The sequence below is a fragment of the Colobus angolensis genome, unplaced genomic scaffold (assembly GCF_000951035.1).
Source record: "Colobus angolensis palliatus isolate OR3802 unplaced genomic scaffold, Cang.pa_1.0 Scaffold48, whole genome shotgun sequence".
NCBI classification, from domain to species: Eukaryota; Metazoa; Chordata; class Mammalia; order Primates; family Cercopithecidae; genus Colobus; species Colobus angolensis.
Window position 1 is genome coordinate 8,765,523 of NW_012118265.1, and position 24,067 is coordinate 8,789,589.

At 36.8% G+C, this 24,067-nt stretch overlaps 1 protein-coding gene across 6 annotated transcripts in view; it reads left to right on the top strand.

Annotated features, from left to right (window-relative positions):
• The window catches only part of MME (membrane metallo-endopeptidase), a 94,627-nt gene extending 71,630 nt beyond the window's left edge, over window positions 1-22,997 (top strand). For all 6 annotated transcript variants that reach the window (XM_011958988.1, XM_011958989.1, XM_011958992.1 and 3 more), the window contains 6 exons: window positions 5,320-5,439; window positions 6,918-7,051; window positions 7,154-7,219; window positions 10,885-10,980; window positions 11,315-11,391; window positions 19,652-22,997. In XM_011958988.1, coding sequence (XP_011814378.1) covers window positions 5,320-5,439; window positions 6,918-7,051; window positions 7,154-7,219; window positions 10,885-10,980; window positions 11,315-11,391; window positions 19,652-19,751 — 593 coding nt within the window. In that variant the 3' untranslated portion in view covers window positions 19,752-22,997. The remainder of the gene's footprint in view (window positions 1-5,319; window positions 5,440-6,917; window positions 7,052-7,153; window positions 7,220-10,884; window positions 10,981-11,314; window positions 11,392-19,651) is intronic.
• Window positions 22,998-24,067: the final 1,070 nt, after the last annotated feature.

Genomic DNA, 24,067 nt, shown 5'->3' on the forward strand with positions numbered 1-24,067 from the left:
GACATATACTTAGATTAATACATGAATAAATTAATCATATATGATGAATAACTGAATGACATAATATGACAAAAATATTTCCTCTTCCTGGGAAGGCCTGGACATCTTTGAACATACATTGGATCACATATATCACTTATCACATACATTGGCTCATTTTATTTTCAAGGGGTTTTTAGCATTAGAAAGGTACTCAACTGATTCAGTACTGCCAGAAATATTGTAAACAAATAGTAGAGCAAGCTTCTGCAGGTGCACTCAGTTCTCCAGGTGCACTCAGTCCTGCCCTTCCTTTCTAAACGTGGTCTAGAATTAAGAGAGAAGATAACCTCAGCATTATTCTAAACCATTCTTCTTACATCTCAGAGTCTGTTGTAAGCCTCATTTTTATTGAATTCTATTACCAATTAGATTAGAAATTATAAAAACTCTTACAAGATATTTATCATTGGCTTTAAAAAAAAACCTTAAAATAAATTGTATATTTTTATGTTAAAGTTTGATTATACCTTTCCCCATTGCTTTCAACTCTAAAAAGAGTTAGGTTAAGAAGTTATCTACATTTTCTTCTAGTATTTTTATGATTTCTATTTTTGGAGTAAAACCTTAATCTATCTGGAATTTACCGTGGTACATGACCTGAAACTGAATTATATAAAGTAACCAGAAAAGATTATTTTGTATAACATATAAACAATAAGTAAGATATGTTTACTCAGATTAAAATTACTTAGCTCAAAGTCTAAGCTAATGTTTTCTGGCTAGGGAAATGATTGCCCCAACCCAGACCAGAACCTGCTTAATAATCAACTCATCAGAACCTATGAAGTCAGTCCTTTATAATATATTATTTGAAACCATTCAGATCTTGTTTTAAAATGCCTTTATCTCTAGAGAGTCTTCACTTGAAGCCCTCTTTTTAATATTCAGTAGTTCTGTCAGTGTCTAGTTCATTGGGTCCTGAGACAAACAGAATAGTTAACTTTCAATGGAATCCCAAGTCAAAGCAAGGCAACTTAGACCCCTTAGTGCTGCATTAGAGCAGACTAAGGGATGCAGCTTCATTTCAGTCCAGCCCAGGGAGGACCCTGGATCCTATTGGACCTGGTGTTGATGCATCCTCAGTAGGACCACTCTGGCATGTTCAGTCCTTCAGCCCTTCTCTAGAGTAAGCTCAGGCATTTATGCCAAGACAGGACCTTGTTTGATTCTGAATTACCCCAAGTCCCTGGAGGTGGCTCAAAATTGGCCCACTTCAGAGATTCCCCGATCAGAGAAGAGCTGAAAATATTTTCATTTTGAGTATAATGTCCTGAAGCCAAAGAGGCATACAGAAAAAGGTAAAGGAAGGTAATAATAAAGACAATAATCCTCTGGCAAATCGAAAATTAGCTATAATAACAATTCTGAATTATATAAAAAAGATCTTTTCCAAGATCCTTAAAATAAGGATCCAATGGAAATATAAAATAAGAAAACTTAACTTCTTTTCATATCCTTGTCTGCTTCTTGAACAGCAAAGAGGAGATATCCTTGAAATGTACACCTTTTTTCTTTGACAGTTTAAATCTTCAAAGTAGGGATTGTCTTACCTAAAAATAGTTGAAGAGTCAAATCTCCATCTTTTTTCTTGATAGGAATGTGTATGTGGTCTAGGTGTGGTGGCTCACGTCTGTAATCCAGCATGTTGGGAGGGTAAGGTGGGTGGATCACCCGAGGTCAAGAGTTCGAGACCAGCCTGGCCAACATGATGAAACCCCATCTCCACTAAAAATACAAAAATTAGCCCACTGTGGTGGTGGTTGCCTGTAATCCCATCTACCCAGAAGGCTGAGGCACAAGAATCGCTTTATTCCAAATGCAGAGGTTGCAATGAGCTGAGATCGCGCCACTGCACTCCAGCCTGGGTGACAAAGCAAAACTGTGTCTCAAAAAAAAAACAAAAAGAAAAGAAAAACAAATGTGTATATGAATATAAATACACACATACATACCTATATACATGTCTTCTTCAACACTATCTTAATGGATTTGGGATAATGTCCATTATAAAATTAGGATTGGTATAGAATAGCATGTGCCACCATAAGTGAGCCCCTCCCTCCACACACACACATAGACATGCAAATACTCCAGATTAGATTGCATACACTTTCTCATGGGATTGGCCATTTTATGTTGTTATGTTAAAAAAAAAAAAAAGCACTTGTTTTGTTATATAGAGACTTATATCAATAATTGCTACTTCTTAATTCAGTTTTCACCATTTTGTTAGAACTCACACATGTAGACTACATTCCAAGTTGTATGCATTCCTACCTCTTCATATCAACAAAAAAAGTCAATTTCCAAGAAAGAAGGCAAACTAAAAGTGCTTAATCCACTGTTCCTCTTCCTTACATGTTTACTTCATGGAGCTCTAGAAGGCCTCCATAACATGATATTAGGAAAGCTGCACTTCAATATTTTGTCATATGGTTCTCTGTAAGTTCTAGGTGCTGTTCAGTCATCGTATTAAACCTTAAAATCTCAGTCAAGGAAATGATTGAATGTATTCTCCTTTTCCATTAAAATTGCAGAATCTTTTAAATCATTTTTTTAATTTATCAAATATATAAGTTCTTTAGTGTGTTCAGCCTGTGTCAAATATAAATACCTTGAGACAGTTAAATGTTCTAAATTGCAATAAAGTTGTGTTGGGGAGGCAAAAAAAAAAAAAAAAAGGCGGGGGAAAGAGGAGACACAGTCTTTGCTTCATGGCCCAATGACTTATTTAATTAACTAACTTGTTGACAATCGTGAACATAAAAAATGCACAACTAAGCAGTTGGTTATAAACAACAGTTGTGACACCTACTAGGTAACAGCAGTAAGGCTAATGGGGAAAATCCTCCTTACAGAGATTTAGCTGACAAGGTAAAAAAGGAGGTCATAATTAGCAAAGTTGAACTTGAAGACTAATATTTAATAAGAACCATAAAAGTCTTATCACTTGCCTGAAGGATGGCATATCGGGGCATGATTAAAGCAGCAGGATCTTTATAGTTAGTATTTAGTCTTGATAGCACGTTTCATAACAGCATTTTATATAATGGGTGGATTTTAATCAAAGTACATAGTGTGGGAGATAGCATTCACTTTAAGTTAATAAAGTACTGCACATAATTTTTATACTTTAAGCTAAAAATAATTTCATGGCTCTGTTTAGCTCAGGCTGCTACACGTGAGGTATAACTTTCATCAAAATTCTCTAAGGACAAAAGTACTTTTTTGTTGTTGTGTCATTTGAATGTTATGGCAACTTTCCAAATTTTTGTAGAGGTCTGGAGAGCAATTAAATCGCTCAGATACTTTGAAGTCTTCTTTGTAAATATCTAATATTTATCTCTGAAGCCCATGCGAGGTTATATTGTGTTCAGTCCACCTGAAAGACAAAGAAATAACATGTGCTACTCTGTGTTAACTAAATCTTAAAAATCTTAAGGTCAGGGCCCTTCTTTTATATTCTTACTTTCCTGCATGGCAATGACCCAGGGCTTTGCACTTAATAGGTATTGATACTGAAGGTTTTTTTTTATTACAGAAAATAATGTTTCAGTTATTTAGTGGATACTAGAGTTTTAAGCCATTAAAGATGGAATTACTAAACTATGAACATTTAATTAATTTAATTTTAATTTCTTTCTAAGGTCAAAGTTTAATGACCTCTAAATAATATGATCCAAAATTTTATTAAACAGGGGAAGTGTATTCCAAGGGAAGATAATCTCCATCTTTTATTAGTATTTAAGACATATTATTAGTATATTTCAGGAACAGTGAAATATATTTCATCAGAGTTTATATTATAAGAGGATACGGGATCCGATGGAAGCGGAGAGGGGAGAGGACCCTGGAGCCACAGGCCAGAAAGATGTGTTTAGCTAGCAAGCAATGGTAAGCCTTGCAAAGACTTTTAGCAGGAGAGTGATGATGCCCAGATTTGTCTTTAATCTGGCTGCAGGATAGTTTCAGAGAGTAGATTAGATTTAGAATAGATTACAGTTGGGTGAGACAGAAAGTGGGAGACTGATCAGGAAATTCAGTCATTCCTGAGACAAGGAATGAGAGTGTGTGTGGACAGTAATACTGACAGGAAGAGATAAAGATGCTCCTGAAAGCTACCTCACCCAGCCTCTGCCTAAGCAGACTTGTAAAAGACTGTAAAAGAAAGGAGCCATCTAAGATAAATAGAAACATTTACTTTTGCTGATAGAGACCCTTCAAGTGCCATTAGCAGAAAAAGTACAGAGTGAGGGCCTAGAGGGGAAAATGAATTTGATGTTTGACACATTAAATATAACACGTTTGTGAGACATCTGAATGGAGGAAGTTAGCAAGTTAATGCAGATGTCAGAGTAGACATATTGAAAACTACTATTCATTTATTAATTTACTAAACTCCTTAGGACACATTAGTAAGTTAGGGTGATCATTCATTTATTTATCATTGATTATTCATTGATTCAACACATTTCCTAAGCACTGTTAATGTTCCAGGTACTATTCTAGTTTTACGTATTGTTCAATTGTAGGTATTTAGATAATGAACTAGAAAAATGTATGAAATTAAAACATAAACAAATGTATGTACAGACACACAAATCTCTGCTCTCCAAGGGCTAACACTTGAGGACCTGGAGTAGGATTGGGGCAGACAGGAAAAGGAAGGACTGTGATCATAAAGAAATAAATAGAATATGAGGTAGTCATAAGTGCCTTGATGAAAATAAGGTAAGGTTATGTGATAGAGGTATACTTACAATTGAGGGGCAATATTTATTTAAGATATTATTGTAGATGGATACAATTTCTTCGATAACATTAAAAATAATACTGGTGTTATTGAGTAACTATTTCTTCCAAATATTTATAAGGGTGAAAGAACCTTCTGAAAGAAGGTTACTAGTTCCCTTTGCTCCAAACTCCTTAGAGCACAAAACAATCTTAAAAGAGACTGTAAAGTGAATCATGATGATAAATCACAGATTATAGCCCCACTCCAGGGTGAACTCTGTTGTCATCCATAATAAAATGCCTGCGCTGGCTTCTATTACAGAAGATTTTTGTATATAACTAAGTGAAACTGACGTTGTGAACAGCAGCTTAGCCAGCACAAAGCCAACCCCCAAGCCTGCCATCACTTAATGATGCCATGGTGGCATGCACCTGTAGTCCCAGCTACTCAGGAGGCTGAGGAGAGAGGACTGTCTCTAAGAAAATAAAACGTTTTTAAAAATTATGCCACAAATAATCTCTAACTATCTTCTCTCCTTGTAGTCTTCCCAGCCGGCATTCTGCAGCCCCCCTTCTTTAGTGCCCAGCAGTCCAACTCATTGAACTATGGGGGCATCGGCATGGTCATAGGACACGAAATCACCCATGGCTTTGATGACAATGGTAAAGTGCAGTTGATATTTTCCTTTGGCTGAGGTATATGCTCATAAATTTGATTAAGAGTTATTATAATTTATTACTACAAAGCTACATTTATTCAAACATGTATCGTTTCTCTAATTTTCACCACACTTTCAATTTTCCCTTTAAATTGTTGCTTAAAGAGATCAAAAAAATTCTCATAGTGAGGTGAGCAATGTGTGCTTTACACTCTGGCAGAATGAAGTAAATATTGCTATTGGGAAAATACTATGGTGTTTGTCAGCAGCAGTGATAATGCTTGGTCTTAGTTTCCTGATTGTATATGACGTGTCTTGTCATACTCTTAAAAGACAGGCTGCATGTATATGTCTTAAAATCAGATGTAAAATCAGAAAATATTATCTCTGCAAGTGCTCATAAGACTCTTAAGCTGCTTTGGGTCAGAGACTTTTTTTTTTTTTTTAATCTTGTACCTACTACCTAGTTCAAGTCTTTACAAACAGGCACTTAAATGCCACCCTAAATGGCAAAATCAATTTAGAGTTTCAATCAAAGCTGAATTCCTGAGAGGAATAAAGACATGAAATAGTCAAGAGGTGATAGCTAAATCTATGACAAATTTCATTCACAAATGGAAAAAAAGTAGAAAGAGAACAATAAAGAGAAAATAATCCTCATTTTAGAGAGCCAGAGAAAGAAAAAGAGACAGGAATGTTAGAATTCTTAAAAAGACTTACTAAGTGTCTATTAACTCAAACCATGCAACAGTCTTTACAGGTAGGTTCTAATACTGTTTCTATTTTCCAAGTGGAAAAAAATAAAAGCATATGAAGATGTGCCCAAAGATACAAAGATAGGAACTGGTGGAACCAGCAGGTGTGTTCAAGTAGGTTGCCTATATAGCCCTTTTCTTAATCACTACATCACAGACAAATATGAAAAAGATGGTAATATTAAGTGTCAAAACACATGATACATATAAATGCAATTGGAGCTCAAAAGGGAGAAAGATTGATGTAGTTTATGGTTGGCAGGGAAGCTACAGGAGAAAAAGACTTTTGTGTGTGCTCAAGGTGGAGGCAAACTATGAGCCCACAGTGTCCTATGAAGGGTCCAGAAATATAAAAATGCCAGAATAAAAATGTTGACCATTTAAAAAATCTCAAAATATCAAACTAAACAGACTTGGGTCAGGTAAAAACCATTCAACAGAACAAGGCATAACTTCAAGAATATTTTGTCTGGCGGCCTCTTCTGAGATATCAAGAGCCAAATGGGTGAAATGTCTGGGTCAATGCTGAGACACATCAGCAAAGAAAGCTCTGGCAGTCCAGGCTTTGCCAACTCTGTGATGAGGAGGGATGACAGTTTCTCTCATTGTCTGCCTAATTTAATGTTCTGTCACACAGCAGTATTTCAGTCCTTGCACTTTGAATTAAAGATATCTTATAATTCTTGTTGCAATGAGTTCCCATTTTACTTAAATAAATATGTTATAGGCAGAAACTTTAACAAAGATGGAGACCTCGTTGACTGGTGGACTCAACAGTCTGCAAGTAACTTTAAAGAGCAATCCCAGTGCATGGTGTATCAGTATGGAAACTTTTCCTGGGACCTGGCAGGTGGACAGCACGTATGTCATTAGCATTTTCTTGAAAAGTTTTAGACATGTTCAATCTTCAGTGTATTGCTGTTTTTTTTTTAAACAATCCTAATAAAGTGTCTTTTTTAACAGCTCAATGGAATTAATACACTGGGAGAAAACATTGCTGATAATGGAGGTATTGGTCAAGCATACAGAGTAAGTAAAAAGATTTTCTTTCCATTTTAGTGATTTAGAGTGTTTCTCATATTTAATAATTCATTTACAACCTTTTGCAAAAAAAGAAACTCATATAATATAAGCAGTAAAAGATGAATAGAAAATGGGAAAAAATATGAGGAGAAAGAGTTGTGAATATGCTAACCATAAGGGTCAATACATTGATGTGACAGAGCTGAACACTTAAGTTTGCAAAGAGCCAAGAAGAAGAGAAAACATGGAATATTATATCAACTGAAATGAGCAGGTAGCAGGTTCACAAAGGAGGCAACATTTTTCTAAGAAATAATATCTGAAATAATTTTTTTTAGAAGAGATGTCCCATAAGAAGGATTATTTCAGGGTCATTGACCAATATAAGAAACAGGACCTTCAGTTTTGTTGCAGGTGAAGTAGCATTTGGGAACAAAAATCAATGTAAACCACAGGCATATTAAACCATAGTTCACATATAATACAGTAAGGGACTGATGTGGTATGGTTCCAGCACATGGCCTTGTAGTCAATCACACTATTATACACAGAGGACTATTATCAGTGGAGCATCGCTTAGAATCCCATTTAGCCTTCCATTCATTCTTGCGTTCAATACATATTCATTGAGGCTTAATAGGTTTGGCAGTATTCTAAGAGCTGGAGATAAAGCAGTGAATACTTTGTAAAAGGTCATTATTTGAGGATCTGAGCAAGGGTTAAAAAAGAGTCTGGTAGATGCCATGTGCATAAGAAAAAGCAGGGAATTTCATAAAAGGGTGGAGGAATGATGGTCTAGGAAGCAACAAAGAGGAATGAGGATGATTTTGAGTGTTTTTCTCAACTACGAAGTAGCCCATGTGTAGGAGAACAAGCAGCGTCTACTTGAGATGTCACAAGGAGCAAGTTGTTCCTAGGCTAGAACTAGGCTTCTCTAAGACAAGGATGGATGGAATGATCTGTGGCGAAAATGAGGATGTAGAATCATTTGTTCATTATAGAAATGTTTGGATTAGAGTGGAGGAGGAGAAAATCGGTGGTTGGGTTAGGGAAGGGGAACACCAGAGAAGTGGAGGAAGAGGTGACTGATGGAGCGTGCAATTTGGCAGTGACCAAAGATGATCAGTGTGAAGCTTGGAAGATTAAGTCAGCTACAGGTTTCCAAAAGAATAAGTCCAGCCAGTTCCAGGGGCATGGTAGATTGCTGCTGCTTTGAATGCTTAACGATTTTTTTACACATTGCCAGACACTTTGCATTTTACCTCTTTTTTTTGTTTTGTTTTGTTTTGTTTTTTGGAGATGGAGTCTCATTCTGTTGCCCAGCCTGGAGTGCAGTGGCATGATCTTGGCTCACTGCAACCTCTGCCTCTTGGGTTCAAGCGATTCTCCTGCCTCAGCCTCCCAAGTAATTGAGATTACAGGCGTGTGCCACCATGCCTGGCTAATTTTTGTATTTGTAGTAGAGATGGGATTTTGCCATGTTGGCCAGGCTGGTCTCAAACTCCTGAACATCAAGCGATCCACTTGCCTTGGCCTCCTAAAGTGCTGGGAATACAGGTGTGAGCCACGGTGGCTGACGACATTTTACTTCTTTGGGTGCTGGATGTTCTTTTGTTCCTATGTTCCTATACATATTCTTTTTTTTTTTTTTTTTTGAGAAGGAGTCTCACTCTGTCACCCAGGCTGGAGTGCAATGGTGGGATCTAAGCTCACTGCAAGCTCCGCCTCCCGGGTTTACGCCATTCTCCTGCCTCAGCCTCCCGAGTAGCTGGGACTACAGGCGCCCGCCACCTCGCCCAGCTAATTTTTTGTATTTTTAGTAGAGACGGGGTTTCACTGTGTTAGCCAGGATGGTCTCGATCTCCTGACCTCATGATCCGCCCGTCTTGGCCTCCCAAAGTGCTGGGATTACAGGCATGAGCCACTGCGCCTGGCCTTTTCCTATATATGTTCTTGAGCTTTATTCTAGGATACAGTTAAATTCCTGGAAAATGGTTTGATCCTTTTGGGTCTTGCTTTTGTAACTATTCGTTGAGATGGGGGCAGTGTTCATTCTAGGCACATTATTCTCAACTGCTGAGATAAGAATCTACTCTGTGAATCTTGGAGGTTTCCATTCTCATCCTGTGTAAGTACCATAAATTGTTATCTCTAGTCCTTTTGGGATATTGTTTTCCTAGCATTGAGTATTTTGCTCACACACATCTTCAGATCAAGACTAAGCTGAATGCTTGAGGATAGCCATCTGTAATCTCTGAGGTTCTCTTTCTGTGTAGCTTTCTCCTCTTTAGTAACCTGTTCTTGGTGTCCCTGAACTCTCAGCTCCTTCTCCTCAACTCAAGGAGTCTCCCCAGCTCTGACTGGTTTTCTCCTACAATGTGGCCTGAAAACTCTCAGGACAATAAGCTCAGCAGTGATAGGACTCACTGAGAGTAATGTTTAACATCTCTCAGAGGTCATTCTCCTTTTGCCTGATGTTCAGTGTTATGCAAACCATTATTTTAAATGTTTTGTTCATCATTTAGTTGTTTCAGCAAGAAGTTAAATCCAGTCCCTATCACTCCATCTTGACTGGAAATGGAAGGCACTGGCACTCAATATTCCCATGGTGATTCTAATACACAGCCAGATTGAGAATCACTGCTATAAAATCCAGCCAAAGTTGGGATTGATAGTACTTCCACGGAGATCCTTACCTAGAACAAGTACAGAATTGTAATGATGATGCAAATGACAATTTTGCAAATATTTTATTACATTTTGAAAATATGTAAATTCTTAACATGTAATACCTTGCCCCCCTGCTAGATTTCAAGCTCTCTAAGAGGGAGCAGGTGCAAGCCTTTCCCATATCCCCAGCATTGTTACATAGTAGAGGTTCAGTAAGTCTATGTTGATGGTAAGTGGCAGAAATGAAATATATATTCTGCTCATCTAGTTGGTCACCTTCCTTTGTATTAAACTGGAAATGACACATCTAGAACAATTATTATGAATTCCTTTTAAAAGTTTATTTCATAGAGGAAAACTCATTTTTTTCAGTAGTGCGCATAAATCTTTAAGAATTAAGAGCACTTTTTGACATTCAGATTACCTAAATATTTTCCTGCAAATGTACCTGAGGCTTTGTCCATTTTTTCCTGTCTTCAAAAAACCAGAATAGTTGCATTTTACTGTCCTCAAACTCATAGGAGACTAGGCCTCTAAGGGATCTCAAGAGAACCCTTTGACTTGGCAAGAGTCACTCGAACTTAGTCTGGTGAGTCTATTTTGCTAAGAGAGTAGTAACTAAGTTAAATGTAGTAATTGTAGACTTACTTGGCAATTCATTTGTCCTGACTGGTCTTATTCATCAATTTATAAAACAACATTTAGATAAGTTTTTCATCATTTAGGTCATCCATTCATTCAATTGACATTTATTGATCACCTAACATGTACCAGGCTCTTGTCATCTACTAATCAATATCTTGTTCTTTTCAGAGCATTTGTAAATAAATTTGATTTGCCTTTCTAATCCATAAAATAGCTGTCGGTTACCATAACTAAATGTATTATTAGGGTGATTTTAATATAAAATATTAATTACTTGGTGACAAGATCTTTTACATAGGTTTATATATAACCTTAGGAATTATAATTATTGTTTTTCTATTTTATCAACTGCCTAGGCCTATCAGAATTATGTTAAAAAGAATGGTGAAGAAAAATTACTTCCTGGACTTGACCTAAATCACAAACAACTATTCTTCTTGAACTTTGCACAGGTATTGTGTCTTTCTTGATTGATAGATATGAAAACCATTTTGAGTTATAATTTCACAGTAAGTTAGATGTCACATGCTGAATTCTCTTGTTTTAATCAATTGTGGCAGAGCATTTGACTTGATTCACTTTCATTGTTTATAATAGACTGTTGGATCATATTAATGATAAATAACTATGTTCCTGGTTGCCTTTCATTGAACATTATTTGAAGAGAGAATGGTTGAGGAATGCAGAATTCCGATTTAATTTTTCTCCCTCCCCTCAATTTGCTCAAACAAATAATCCTTGATTGAACCTGAGTACATGCTTTGCTTTTCCTATTCCTATCTCTAGGTGTGGTGTGGAACCTATAGGCCAGAGTATGCAGTCAACTCCATTAAAACAGATGTGCACAGTCCAGGCAATTTCAGGTGCGTGGGTATGAACAGCAATCAAGGTGCTCTTATATTGGGTCCATTGCTTCCACATTTGGGATTTAGACTTTTCTAACTCTGATTCTTTTACATTGGGAAATTCAGTGTTGTTTTTTTTTTTTTTTTGAGAGTCACAGATAAGATCGAGAGAACACATTACAGCAATCTACATAAGCATCACCTTGGCCGCTCTCTTTCTTTGAATCTGCAATAATTATAATTCCTTAGAATGTATGAGGCTCAGGGCTTGATCTATTCCAGCAAAGATGTCATCTCAGAACAGTGGCTCAGTTTAAAGCTAGCACAAAGACATTTCTAAGAGGCTGTGAATGGTTTAGGCCCAGACCCAATGAGCTCCAAACTGCGAAGAAAAATTTCAACATAAAGGAAAACTTCCTACTAATTAATTAGAGGTTTTTCAATATGGAATAACATTCCCAAAGCTTCAGGAGAGAGTACATTGAAGCAGAGGTCAGAACAGCCCATCAAGGATGTGAGAGAAAAATGCTCTACAGGGTAGAAAATTATTTGTATATTTAAGTTTTTATTGTTCTGGTTCCAAAGATCCCTCATCGACTATTTTTCATTCATAACAATAGAAGTGTGTGTGTGTATGTGTGTGTGTGTTTTAAGGGTAAATGGAATGCCAACATTTTGTCAAGGAAATTATTATTTTCTCTGGAAGTAAGGAGATTTTCTTGGCAAGATCTAGAAGAAGTTAAAGTTCTTCCCAAACTAGAAAATCTAAGAGAACAATGATTGAAGAGAGTCCTTCTAACCAACATTTGAATGTTAAATCTCAGATCCTATGTATTTGTTTAAGAACTGAATTCCTAATGCTATCCCTTTCCCATGTACTAGAACACTTAGTCACTCATTTGCTGATCAACAACACCTCTCAGGCAAGAAAGTTTAAAAAAAAAAAAAAAAAAAAAAAACCTAAAAAATTTGTAGAGTAGTTGGAAAATGGAATTTGACAACAAAAGAGAACTAATGGGCTAAATTTCAAAAGCTCTACATAAAATGAATATAAGCATACTGCCCAGATCATTTACTCTTGGGAAAAAACACATTCAATTATGGAGAAAAACACATTCAGTTATGAAACAATAGAGTAGCTCATTTAAAAATTAAATAATTTACTCAGCTTGTTAGTATCATCATTGTCATCATCAACATCATCATCATCATCTAGTATTTGCCTTAATATTTCTTTCAATATTCATTCACTCAATAATTGCTTACGGTATGCCTATTATCTCTGTAATCCAAACTAAGTTTAGTTATGATAAGATATTCAAATTAATTGCTTTATAGGTAATGAGCAACAGAAGTGACTGGATTAATCCCCATTGTGGTTTATTCAAGAAACTTTTAATTTTTTTAAAGTTGTCTTTTTCTTTACTAAAGTGAACTTAAGCTTTGAAGTAAGAACACTTGAGTTCCAACCATGGCTTCACTATTTACTAGCCTTAATGTAACCTCTGTGCCTCAGTTTCTTGATATGTAAAATGAGGATTAAATTATCATGAGAGTTGCGAGAGGATTAACGTTAATATAAATGAAGAGCCTATGTTGTGTGTGTGTGTTTGAAAGTTCATACTAGGATAATTTGTAGACAAGAGTTATGAACAGAATAAGAATTCTTATGTATTTTGCAATAGTTCCCTATCAGTCAAGGCCTTTTTGGTGCTCATTTCTTATGTTCTGCACATTTCAGAATGTTAGTAACTGATCAGTGGTTAAGTAAAATGTAGATAAGTATATAACTGTTTTCTAGCTCCAATTTTAAACTGAAAACAATATTTTGCTATAAATAAGTTAAATTATTTGTATATGTAAGTTTTTGTTGTTGCTCTGGTTCCAAAGATCCCTCGTCGACTATTTTTCATTCATAACAATTGTGTGTGTGTGCGCGTGCGTGTGTGTGTGTGTGTGTGTTTTAAGGGTAAATGGAATGCCAACCTTTTGTCAAGGAAATTATTATTTTCTCTGGAGGTAAGGAGATTTTCTTGGCAAAAGGTTGAGCTTACATTTAGTTTTGGAAACAGACCACTTCCTGGCTGTACAAAGTAAAACATATCTTTTAAGGAACTTTAAAAACTAATAAAAAAAAATAAAATAAAAAATAAAAAAAATAAAAACTAATAGATGCCAAGTTGCTATTTAAGAATTGTGCTTGGTGGTTATATAGAAATAGTTATGAATTAGATATTTGTAACCTTATATTTAAACAGCCATAGTATTAAAACAAAAGGCAAAATACGCTTGATACGAAGCTACGTGTATAAAACTGTATTTGCTATGTCTAACCTATTGTTGTTTTATTCTTTGTGACTAACGCTTTATTTATGTACTTTAAAATAAACTTTAGAAGTTAAGGTATAAGAATCGAATTCTAAGGATAGCAGCTAGCATTTATAAGCTCATACAAACCACCACACAACCTAATTTGTCAAGGGTTTGCCCTGCATATCTCCATAAACTAAAACAGATGTCCATAAAAATCTAGGTGAATTTCAGTAATATTATTGTAATACCTAGTATGTCTACCATCCTCAGAGAATGAGAGGTTGCAAATTAAGTTTGATAGGTAAAATTTGTCTCTTTTAAGTATTAACATTTTTATCTTAACAACTAGATTAAAATTTCTCTATTAAGAATGTATTTCTGCCTTCCTACCTTAAAACAATATACTGAAAAGAAAACCTAACCTTTTAAAAATTTTGATGGCACAGACTACTTTATGATTATTAGTTATGCTTTTATTGTTCATTAATTTATTCTGTGGAGCTATTTATTCTTATATCAATTGTGGTGCTTTTTGATTTATTTTGGCTTTTTATTAGGGTTTTTCTGTGTGTTTGTTTCTTTCGTAGTTTTCTTTCCTATTTTTGTATTGCCTGCCTTTAGTTCCCTGATTCCTCCATTTTGATTCACTCAGAAAACATGTTGTTAAAATTAAGTGGTATTTAAGCCAAAAACATTTTTCTTTTAGTAGTCTAGAAATTGAATCTATAATTTAAGTATTGACTTCATTTTGGAAATCCAGTTTATGGTTAGCCATCTAAAGTCATTTCAGGGAATGGTTATTATAATATTTATATGTAATCTATAAATATGTTTCTAAAATTATTTAGATGTAATTTTCTACGTAATATGTAAGGGTCTGATAATTTTGTAAAGCAAGTCCAAATAGACAAACTGATTTAAGTGCTTAGATTGCTCAACCTTATCTTCCAGTCAGGAAGAAAGGGCACTTTTTAGAACTGACATCACTAGCAAAGTAAGAAATGTTTTTCAAAGCTTAATTTCTAATATTTTTGAAGGAATATTTTGTCTAGTGTTTTATATAGACATGTTCAACTAATAAGGCTATTTTGTTCCTTCATAACTCTGTAACTTAGCAGGCTAATAAGCCCTCTTTGAAATTCTTCTGTTTCTTCAATTTCCCTTCAATATTAGCGTTGGTTCCTGATATTTTATAGATATCAGTATAGATTTTAGTGAGTTTTGTAGAATTTATATTAGCCCCTCCAATCTTTAGCTGATAACTAGAAATCTATTCCAGCATTTATTTCTTTATGAATGTATAGCAGAACATACACTCATCAATATGACTTTGCTTTGAAAGAACCATAAAAATTAGTTAATGATGAAGACTGGGTAGCTTATTCCTGAATGAAACCAGTTAACTTTGTAGCTAAGTCATTCATTTACAAGAATTAACAAAAGGGTGTCTGAGGACCCATTAATTGCACACAATAATTCAGAAGTCCAGTTGTAGTATGCAGGAATAGTCAGATAGTATATAAAGTCCATTCTTGGTCACAATGCCAAATCTCTTAGATGTTTTTAATACAAGTAACTGTTTGCCAAGGGAATAAACATCAGCAGTACAATAAGTTATTTTACATAATAAAGTAAAAATTTCAAGTAAATCACCTTAAGAAATCATCAATAGGCCGGGCGCGGTGGCTCAAGCCTGTAATCCCAGCACTTTGGGAGGCCGAGACGGGCGGATCACGAGGTCAGGAGATCGAGACCATCCTGGCTAACACGGTGAAACCCCGTCTCTACTAAAAAATACACACACAGAAAAAAACTAGCCGGGCGAGGTGGCGGGCGCCTGTAGTCCCAGCTACTCGGGAGGCTGAGGCAGGAGAATGGCGTGAACCCGGGAGGCGGAGCTTGCAGTGAGCTGAGATCCGGCCACTGCACTCCAGCCTGGGCGGCAGAGCGAGACTCCGTCTCAAAAAAAAAAAAAAAAAGAAATCATCAATAAAAGCTTTATTATCTTCTGTTATGAGAAACACAACTACACAGTTTTATACAGCATGAAATTCATGTACATATCTTCTAATAACAGAAGATAATTCATGTAATACGATCTCACTCTTAGAAAAAAGATGTATTTTATTAATAATGTATTCACTTTTCAAAATAGATTATCTAGGCCTGGTACAGTCGCTCACGCCTGTTAATTCCAGCACTTTGGGAGGCCAAGGAGGGAGGATCACTTGAGCTCAGGAGTTCAAGACCAACCTGGGTGACATAGTAGGACCTCATCTCTATTAAAAACAAAAAAACTGCCCAGGCATGGTGGTACATGCCTGTAGTCGCAGCTACTTGGGAGGCTGAGGCAGGAGGATCACTTGAACTCAGGAGGTCAAGGCTGCAGTGAGTCATGATCGCACCACTGCACACCAGCCTGAGTGACAGAGGGAGACCCTATCTCAGAAAAAAATAGATGATCTATTCAAAGATTTGATGTCATAAACACCAAACATTAACTAAGAAAGTAAGTGAAGCCCTAGTGTGTTGTTGACCTATTCAGGATCAAATTAAGTAGAGTCTTTGGATGGAGAGCGGATGGGCAGAATGGGCATGGAAAGCTGAGTGCACAGCAGGCTGAGTGTTTCTGCAGTGCCCACTCTCCACAGTGTTATCTGAAGACTTTTCTTTGAGGTGTTTTTCTGTTTGTTGTTTTAACTTAATTTTGAGATTTATAAATATAAATCCTAAAAATACTTTTTAAGAAAAATATAAAATTAAGTAGTGGGTTTGGACATTTTTACTGAAGTACTTGTTCCCATATGATTAAATCTAAGACAGAATCCTTTGGAAAAAAATTAATAAAATAAAAACAAAAACTTGCAGCTCTTCCAATCAATGACTCGTGGCTTACCTGGTCAACCAGGGAGCTTGCTCCCCAGTGTGAGGAATGCCCAGGATGACAGGATGACTGTCTTTAGCCAGTATCTAGGCATCCTGAATTGGGAAGAAGGTTGCATTAATAAATCAAAGCTCCTCTCTAACATAAAGAATCCTTGAGTCCCACACCCTGAAAGACTAAAGACCAACGCAAATTCCTAATTTCTAAGCTCTTTTGATTCCTACACAAACAGTCACTTTTGACTACATTACAGAAGTGAATTTTTTTTGGCTTATGAACAATGGAAATTTATTTCTCACAGTTCTGGAGACTGGAAGTCTACAGTCAGGGTGCCAGCATGATCGGGTTCTGGTGAGGGCCATCTTCTGGTTTGCAAACTGCAGACTTCTCCTTGTACTCTCACATGGTCCAAAGAGTGCATGTGCTTTTCAATATTTCAGATGTCAGAAATGGACATTTTCTTTTTAATCAAATTAAGCCAAACTCTGAGCTCTTAGACTAAGCTAGGAGATGAGCCATTTACTTTCAGTGACTTTTCAACGTACTCTTTCAGGGTTATTCAGGAATCTGAAATCATCACACAGGCATAGAAATTAGAGAATAGCTTCCATCTTCAGTCCACCATGGTCACTGCCGACATCTGTGCAATCCAAATCCTCCCAGTCAGTGGTTCCATTTCCTTCTAATGCTCTTGAGCTCCAGAGCCTCCACTCTTCAGGTCCAGGTTCTCCAACAACCATGCGCCATGCTATCAGAGGGACTCTCAGAGCCGTGCTCAGAGCGGGAAGCATCTCCTTGTCATTCACACAACCTGCCTTTACTGGAACTCACCCCATTCTTGGGAAGGCCAGTCATCTCCCTGTCAAATGGACTAACATATAAATTTCCCAGCTCCTGGCTCCACTTCACAACCCCAGGAGATTATTTTCATTTTTAAGACTCCTCTAGGGGTCCTAAAAAACAAACAACTAAAAAAGGTTACATCCTCCAGGAAAGATAGGGGAGTTGTGGTGGAGAGGAATAGAGAACTTAGTTGATGCATTGATGGGTGACATATTAGAAAGTCAGACTTACAAAAAATCCACATGGATCTCTATTTTCTGGAATGAGGAAACGGAAAGAAAATGCTTTCTTTCTCTTCCTGTTGGTCCATAATATCAAACAAACGAAAGAAACACTAAGTAGTGTTTTTCTTCCTAATGCCCTATTGCTTCTCTACAGGTAATCACTGTGACCAACCAGGTCACAGGTTCATTCATTCAGTATGTACTGAGTCCTGTGCTGGACTTCGGAGGCACAGCAGGGAGCAAGACATACACAGTACAGCATCTTCCCTCAGTATCTGTGGGGGATTGGTTCCCCTCCTGCAGATACCAAAATTTGTGGATGCTCAACTTCTTGATATAAATGGTGCAGTATTTGCATATAACCTATACACCTTCTCCCTCCTGTACTTTGTCACCTCTAGATTACTTATAATACCTAATACAATGTAAATGTTGTGTAAATATTTGTTATACTGTATTCTTTAGGGATTAATGATAAGGAAAATAAGTCCATACGTGTTCAGTACAGACACAATATTTCTCCCACATATGTTCAGCCACATTTGGTTGAATCCACAGATGTGGAACTCAAGGATACAAAGGCTGTATTCTGCCCTTATAGAAATTAGTCTAGTGGGTGTGTCAGGAAGTAAAAAATGAGAACAAATCATTGTAAATGTGGTAAGTGCTTTGATAGGGATAGTCCCTGCGAGAGGAGTTAGTTTAGATCGCATTCAAAGAAGGGGTCCAAGGAGGGGATATTTAAGCAAAGGCATGAAGGCTGAGGAGTTAACCATGTACTGACTGCTGAGTAACTTTCCAGGGAGTGGGACCTGCAGGTAGCAGGAGGCCCTGAAGAGGGACAGGGTTTGGCTGGTCTGAGGAATTGAAGGTAGGTCAGCATAGTTTGAGCCTAAGGAGGAACAGGAAGAGAAATGTACCACGAGGAGGCTAGAGAGGAGCCTGGAGCCATCAGGAGGACAGTGGAGGCCATGAACAGGAGTGTAAATTTCCTTCAAGTCCATAGAAGGCTTTAAGTAAGAGATTATGGAATCTGATTTAAATTTTAAAGATCATTCTGACTGTGGTGTGGAGAATGGTTGGAGGAGAGAGAAGTGCTAAGATGTACACACGGTAGTACACCTGCCACATAGGGAGAGCCCCATAAATCAAAATGGACTCACCTGTCACTTATGTCTAGTCCTTGCACCACTCCAGTCCACTTGTCTCTGGGCACCTCCTCCCAACCCAAGCAAGCATGGTGGGCTGGCCTCAGCAGGAAGAGAAGGGAAGGAGGTGGTTCAGGGTTCAGGGTGGGTGTGAAAACATCACCTCTGCGTCAATGTACTGACCCATCTCTCCCTCAAATGCTGCTAGGTGCAGATAGTGAACTGGACTGTGTTGTTTTTGCCCACTGGGGTCAGAGATAAGAGGAAAGTGGCATTTTGCCAGCCCTTTCCAGTTATTCAGGCTGCATCCAGTTTCTGATATTTAAGGAGCCCTTTTGGAAAAAGGAAAATAATCCTCTATCAAATCAACAAAAAATATCTATTTAAAGTCTATTATGTTTAAGTCATTATGTGAGCCCTTTCAAGGCATAGTGAGAGGTCATGATTATATTCTTTGACCAAACTCTTATTATAATACAACTTCAAATAACTGCATTTTCAAATGTGAATTATTCATTTGTTTTACAAACACATATAATGCTTATAAATGACTAATTCTCCATGACAACCTTAAGATGCATGTTCTATTGTGCAGACACCAAGGCACAAAGAAGCTTCATAAGCAAGATTCAAGCCATGTAGTCTGTCTCCCAAATCTGTGCTTTTAACTCCTGTACTTTGTTACCTCTCCATTTAAAAATTCTGTTCATGAGAAGGCACTGACTCATTGTACCAGGTTATTTTAAGTTTAACTTTAAACTCCAAATTCATTCACTTGACCTGCAGAGGGAAATGCTGCAGGGCTCCAGTGTGGTATGCACATGAGTATCAAATGCTGATGGTGACTTTTTTTGTTTGTTTCAAAGGATTATTGGGACTTTGCAGAACTCTGCAGAGTTTTCAGAAGCCTTTCACTGCCGCAAGAATTCATACATGAATCCAGAAAAGAAATGCCGGGTTTGGTGATCTTCAAAAGAAGCAGTGCAGCCCTCGGCTAGACTTGCCAACACCACAGAAACAGGGAACTCTCTAACTGAGAGAAAATGGGCCCTAGGGGTCACTGTACTGACTTGGGGGTGATTAACAGAGAGTGGAGCATCACAATAAAATAACATTAGGTTGTTCTAGAAAGGGTGTGAAGGGAGCAAGGGGGTCTGAGGTCTATCAAGTCAATCACTTCTCACTGTGTAAATAATGCTTAATTTCTAAAGATAATGTTACTGTTTATTTCTGTTTATCATATGGTCTACCAGTTTGCTGATGTCCCTAGAAAACAATGCGGAACCTTTGCGGTAGACCAGGATTTCGAATCCAAAGGGAAAAGAAGATATGGAAGAATACAGTTAGGCACCAGAAGAACAGTAGGTGACACTATAGTTTCAAGCACATTGCCTAACTACTAGTTTTTGCTTTTATTTGCAACATTTACAGTCCTTCAAAACGCTTCCAAAGAATTCTTATACACATTGGGGCCTTGGAGCTTATACAGTTTTAAACTCATTTTTGCCATACATCAGTTATTCATTCGGTGATCATTTATTTGAAGCACTCTTAGAGCAAAAAATGAATGTCTAAAATTGTTTTTTGTTGTACCTGCTTTGACTGATACTGAGGTTCTTAAGGCTTCCTGCAATTTTCTAAGCAATTTCTTGCTCTCTCTATCTCTCAAAACTTGGTATTTTTAAGAGATTTATATAAATGTAAAAATAATAATTTTTATATTTAATTATTAACTACATTTATGAGTAACTGTTATTATAGGTAATCAATGAATATTGAAGTTTCAGCTTAAAATAGTTGTGAACCAAGATCTGTAAAGTGATATGCAGATGAAAATTTGAGACTACTTAAACTTATAAATCATATTGATGAAAAGCTTTTAGCACAAACTTTAGGGTAAAAATTGCCGTTGGACAGTTGTCTAGAGATATATATACTTGTGGTTTTCAAATTGGACTTTCAAAACTAAATCTGTCCCTTAGAGTATCTCTGATAAAAGGGCAAATCTGCATCTATGTAGCTCTGCATCTCCTGTCTTTTCAGGTTTGTCATTCAAAAGATTTTGATAATAAATTGAAATTGTGAACTCATTACTCCCTAAGACTTTGTGACAGCTGTCTAACTTTAGAAGTGCATTTCTGAATAGAAATGGGAGACCTCTGATGGACCTTCTAGAATTCTAAGTCACGAAGAGCTCTGGAAAAGAACTGTTTAGTGTTTGATAGGAATTCATCTTTTGAGGCTTCTATTCCTCTCTTTTGCTGTTCTATTGACTATTTTAGTTTATTACCAGATTAAGATTTTACAAAAGAGGTGCACTTCCAAAATTCTTACTTTTCCTAACAAAAGATGAAAGCAGGGCTTTTCTATCTAAATAATGAGTATTAGTTCCCTGCCTCTTGAAAAATGCCCATTTGCCTTTTAAAAAAAGTTACAGAAATACTATAACATAGGTATGTAAATTTCATAAAGCATAAGTATACAGTTCAATAAACTTAACGTTAACTGAACAATGACCCTGTAGCCAGAACCTGTAAGAAACAGAGCAGTACTAGCACTCTAGAAGCACCTCCTTGTCACTTTATTTCTCCCAGAACGAGAACTATCTTGACTTCTAATATCATTCACTAGCTTTGCCTGGTTTTGTCTTTTACATAGATAGAATCAATCAGTATGTATTCTTTTGTGCCTGGCTTCTTTCTCTCAGCCTTAACATTTGTGAGATTCCTCTGTATTGTTGTGCTGATGGTGGATCTCATTCTCATTGCAGAATAATGTTCTATTGTGGGACTTATTACAATTTGTTCGTCCTATTGTTGATGGGCACTTGAGAACTTTCCAGTTTGGCGCTATTACAAATAGTACAACTATGAATGTACTGCTTGTTACCATCTTACTTGAGCCTTCAATGGACTTATTTCTTCAAGTCCTTCCAAAAAGTATTATAAGCATTGAAATTATAGTTTCAGGCCAACTGTGGATACCCTTACCCTTTCCTCCTTTATCACAACCACCATTATAATGGGTAATTTCAAGTATATTTATATCTATATTTCCTTAAAGTAAATTTAAAACTTACCTAAGTGATATTTGTAGTTGAAGTAATAGGAGCTTCCAGCTCTAATAAAACAGCTATCTCTTAACTTATTTCCATCATGTTAGAGCAGGTGAAGAGCCAGAAGTGAAGAGTGACTAGTACAAATCATAAAAAGCCACTAGACTCTTCACTGTTAGCTTTTTAACACATCAGGCTCGCATCCCTATGGAGGAACAACTCTCTGGTGCCTGGATCCCCTCTGTCTATAAATATAAGATTTTCTGGGCCTAAAGGATAGATCAAAGTCAAAATAGCAGTACCTCCCTATCCCTAACACATCCAGACATCATGAATTTTACATGGTACTCTTGTTGAATTCTAAAGGGCCTTCTGATGTCTCTAAAACACTACCTATTCTTTAGAGTTGTCACATCAGATAAGACATATCTCTAATCCCATCCATAAATCCAGTTCTACTATGGCTGAGTTCTGGTCAAAGAAAGAAAGTTTAGAAGCTGAGACACAAAGGATTGGGAGCTGATGAAACTCACAAATGACAGTAGGAAGAAGCTCTCGACAATACCTGTTGGGAAGGAGTCTGCCTCCATGCCACAGTGTTCGAGTGGATTGTAGGTGCAAGGTGGAAAGGATGCTGTCCAAAGAAAAGAGTCCTTGTTCCAGCCCTATTCTGCCAATCCTGACAGGGTGACCTTGGGTATTTGCTGTATTCTTTTGGGCCTCTACTTCTCTCACCTAAAAAACAAGAGAATTAGATTATATCAGTGGTTCTCAGCAAGAGAAGGAGTATGTGTCCAATGCTGCCTTCCCACGAATCTGTCTCCCAGTTATGAACCAGTGAGCAGGATAATCTGAAAACTCCCATTTAAGTGTCTGAGTCGAGTTACACAAAATTTTAGTTCAAATAACAAGTACCAAAGTTTTATCAAGTTTGGGTCTGTGCTGCTGTTACTATTAACCATTTAAGTGGGGCAAAACCTTGCTAATTTTCTCAAAAGCATTTATCATTCCTGTTGCCACAAATGGAGCACTCAAACTAAAAGATATTTGTTATTTTGGAAAGAAGAAAGACTCTATTCTCAAAGTTTGCTAATCAGAAATTTTTATCAGTTTCAAGTCTCAAAAATACAAAATAAAAACAAACATTTTTAATACTATTGCTTTTATGCCTAGTCAACTCTGTTCCAAACTGCCAACTCCTGTGTAAATCTCTACCCCATTTATGTCTTGAAAAAATATTAAGATTAAATGGAGCTTTTATCTCTGTAATCTTGTACTTCCTGCTAGCTTCAAATTGAATTTTTAGAAAATGAATGATACAAACTTTGTATCCAATATGTCCTTGTTTTCCCCACCCTTTTTCAGAGATCACTGTGATTTTCTGATTGCATTTTTTTTCAAAAGTTAAGTGAAATGGCCATCAAATGTTATAGGGAGTCACTAGCATAATCAGATGACTTAGGCAAAAGCCAAAAGTAAGTGTCTTTGTCCACAGTCTCTAGGCTGAAGAAGTTGACCATTTGGTTGGCCAGGTGGAGAGAGGCGTCACATCTGGCTGTTGTCAAAGTGGCACATGTTTATCTCATTCTAATCTTTTATCTAACAATGTTTTCTTAATTTCTGCTTCTTTGTATTTTGTATTTCCTCTAAAACAGTGAGAAACACTACTTTCATTTTCAACCTCACAGACAAAATGTTGTGTTTCTGTTTTGCTTGACAAAACAGATCTTCTCAGTTGTACAAAGGAAGTCGGGCAGGAAAATAATCATTGGCTCTTGCCAGAAATAATGATGAGTTTCCAACTTGGGAAGTATAGAAAGACTGGAAAGCCTAATGTTTATGATACATTTTTGTACTCTGGATTTTCCTTCTACTCAGAAACTAACAATTTTGCAGGTATTAGGCATACTAGCATCCCATTTCACTCTTATAAATACACTTGATAGGATCTGCAACCTGACATTTATGCTATATCCAGAAAGACAAATGGAGTCAAGTATCTGTATTATCGTTTTACCTTGGTGTAAATCCTTCTTACGTGCTGTGAATGCTCTATGTCCTCTGACATACTGCATCAGAGATGTAATGCTAAGACATATGGCAGCTTTATAATACCAAAGAAATAGGGATTCAAACACTAACTAGGGCTGGGTGCAATGCCTCACACCTGTAATCCTAGCACTTTGGGAGTCTGAGGCAGGAAGATTGCTTGAGCCCAGGAGTTCGA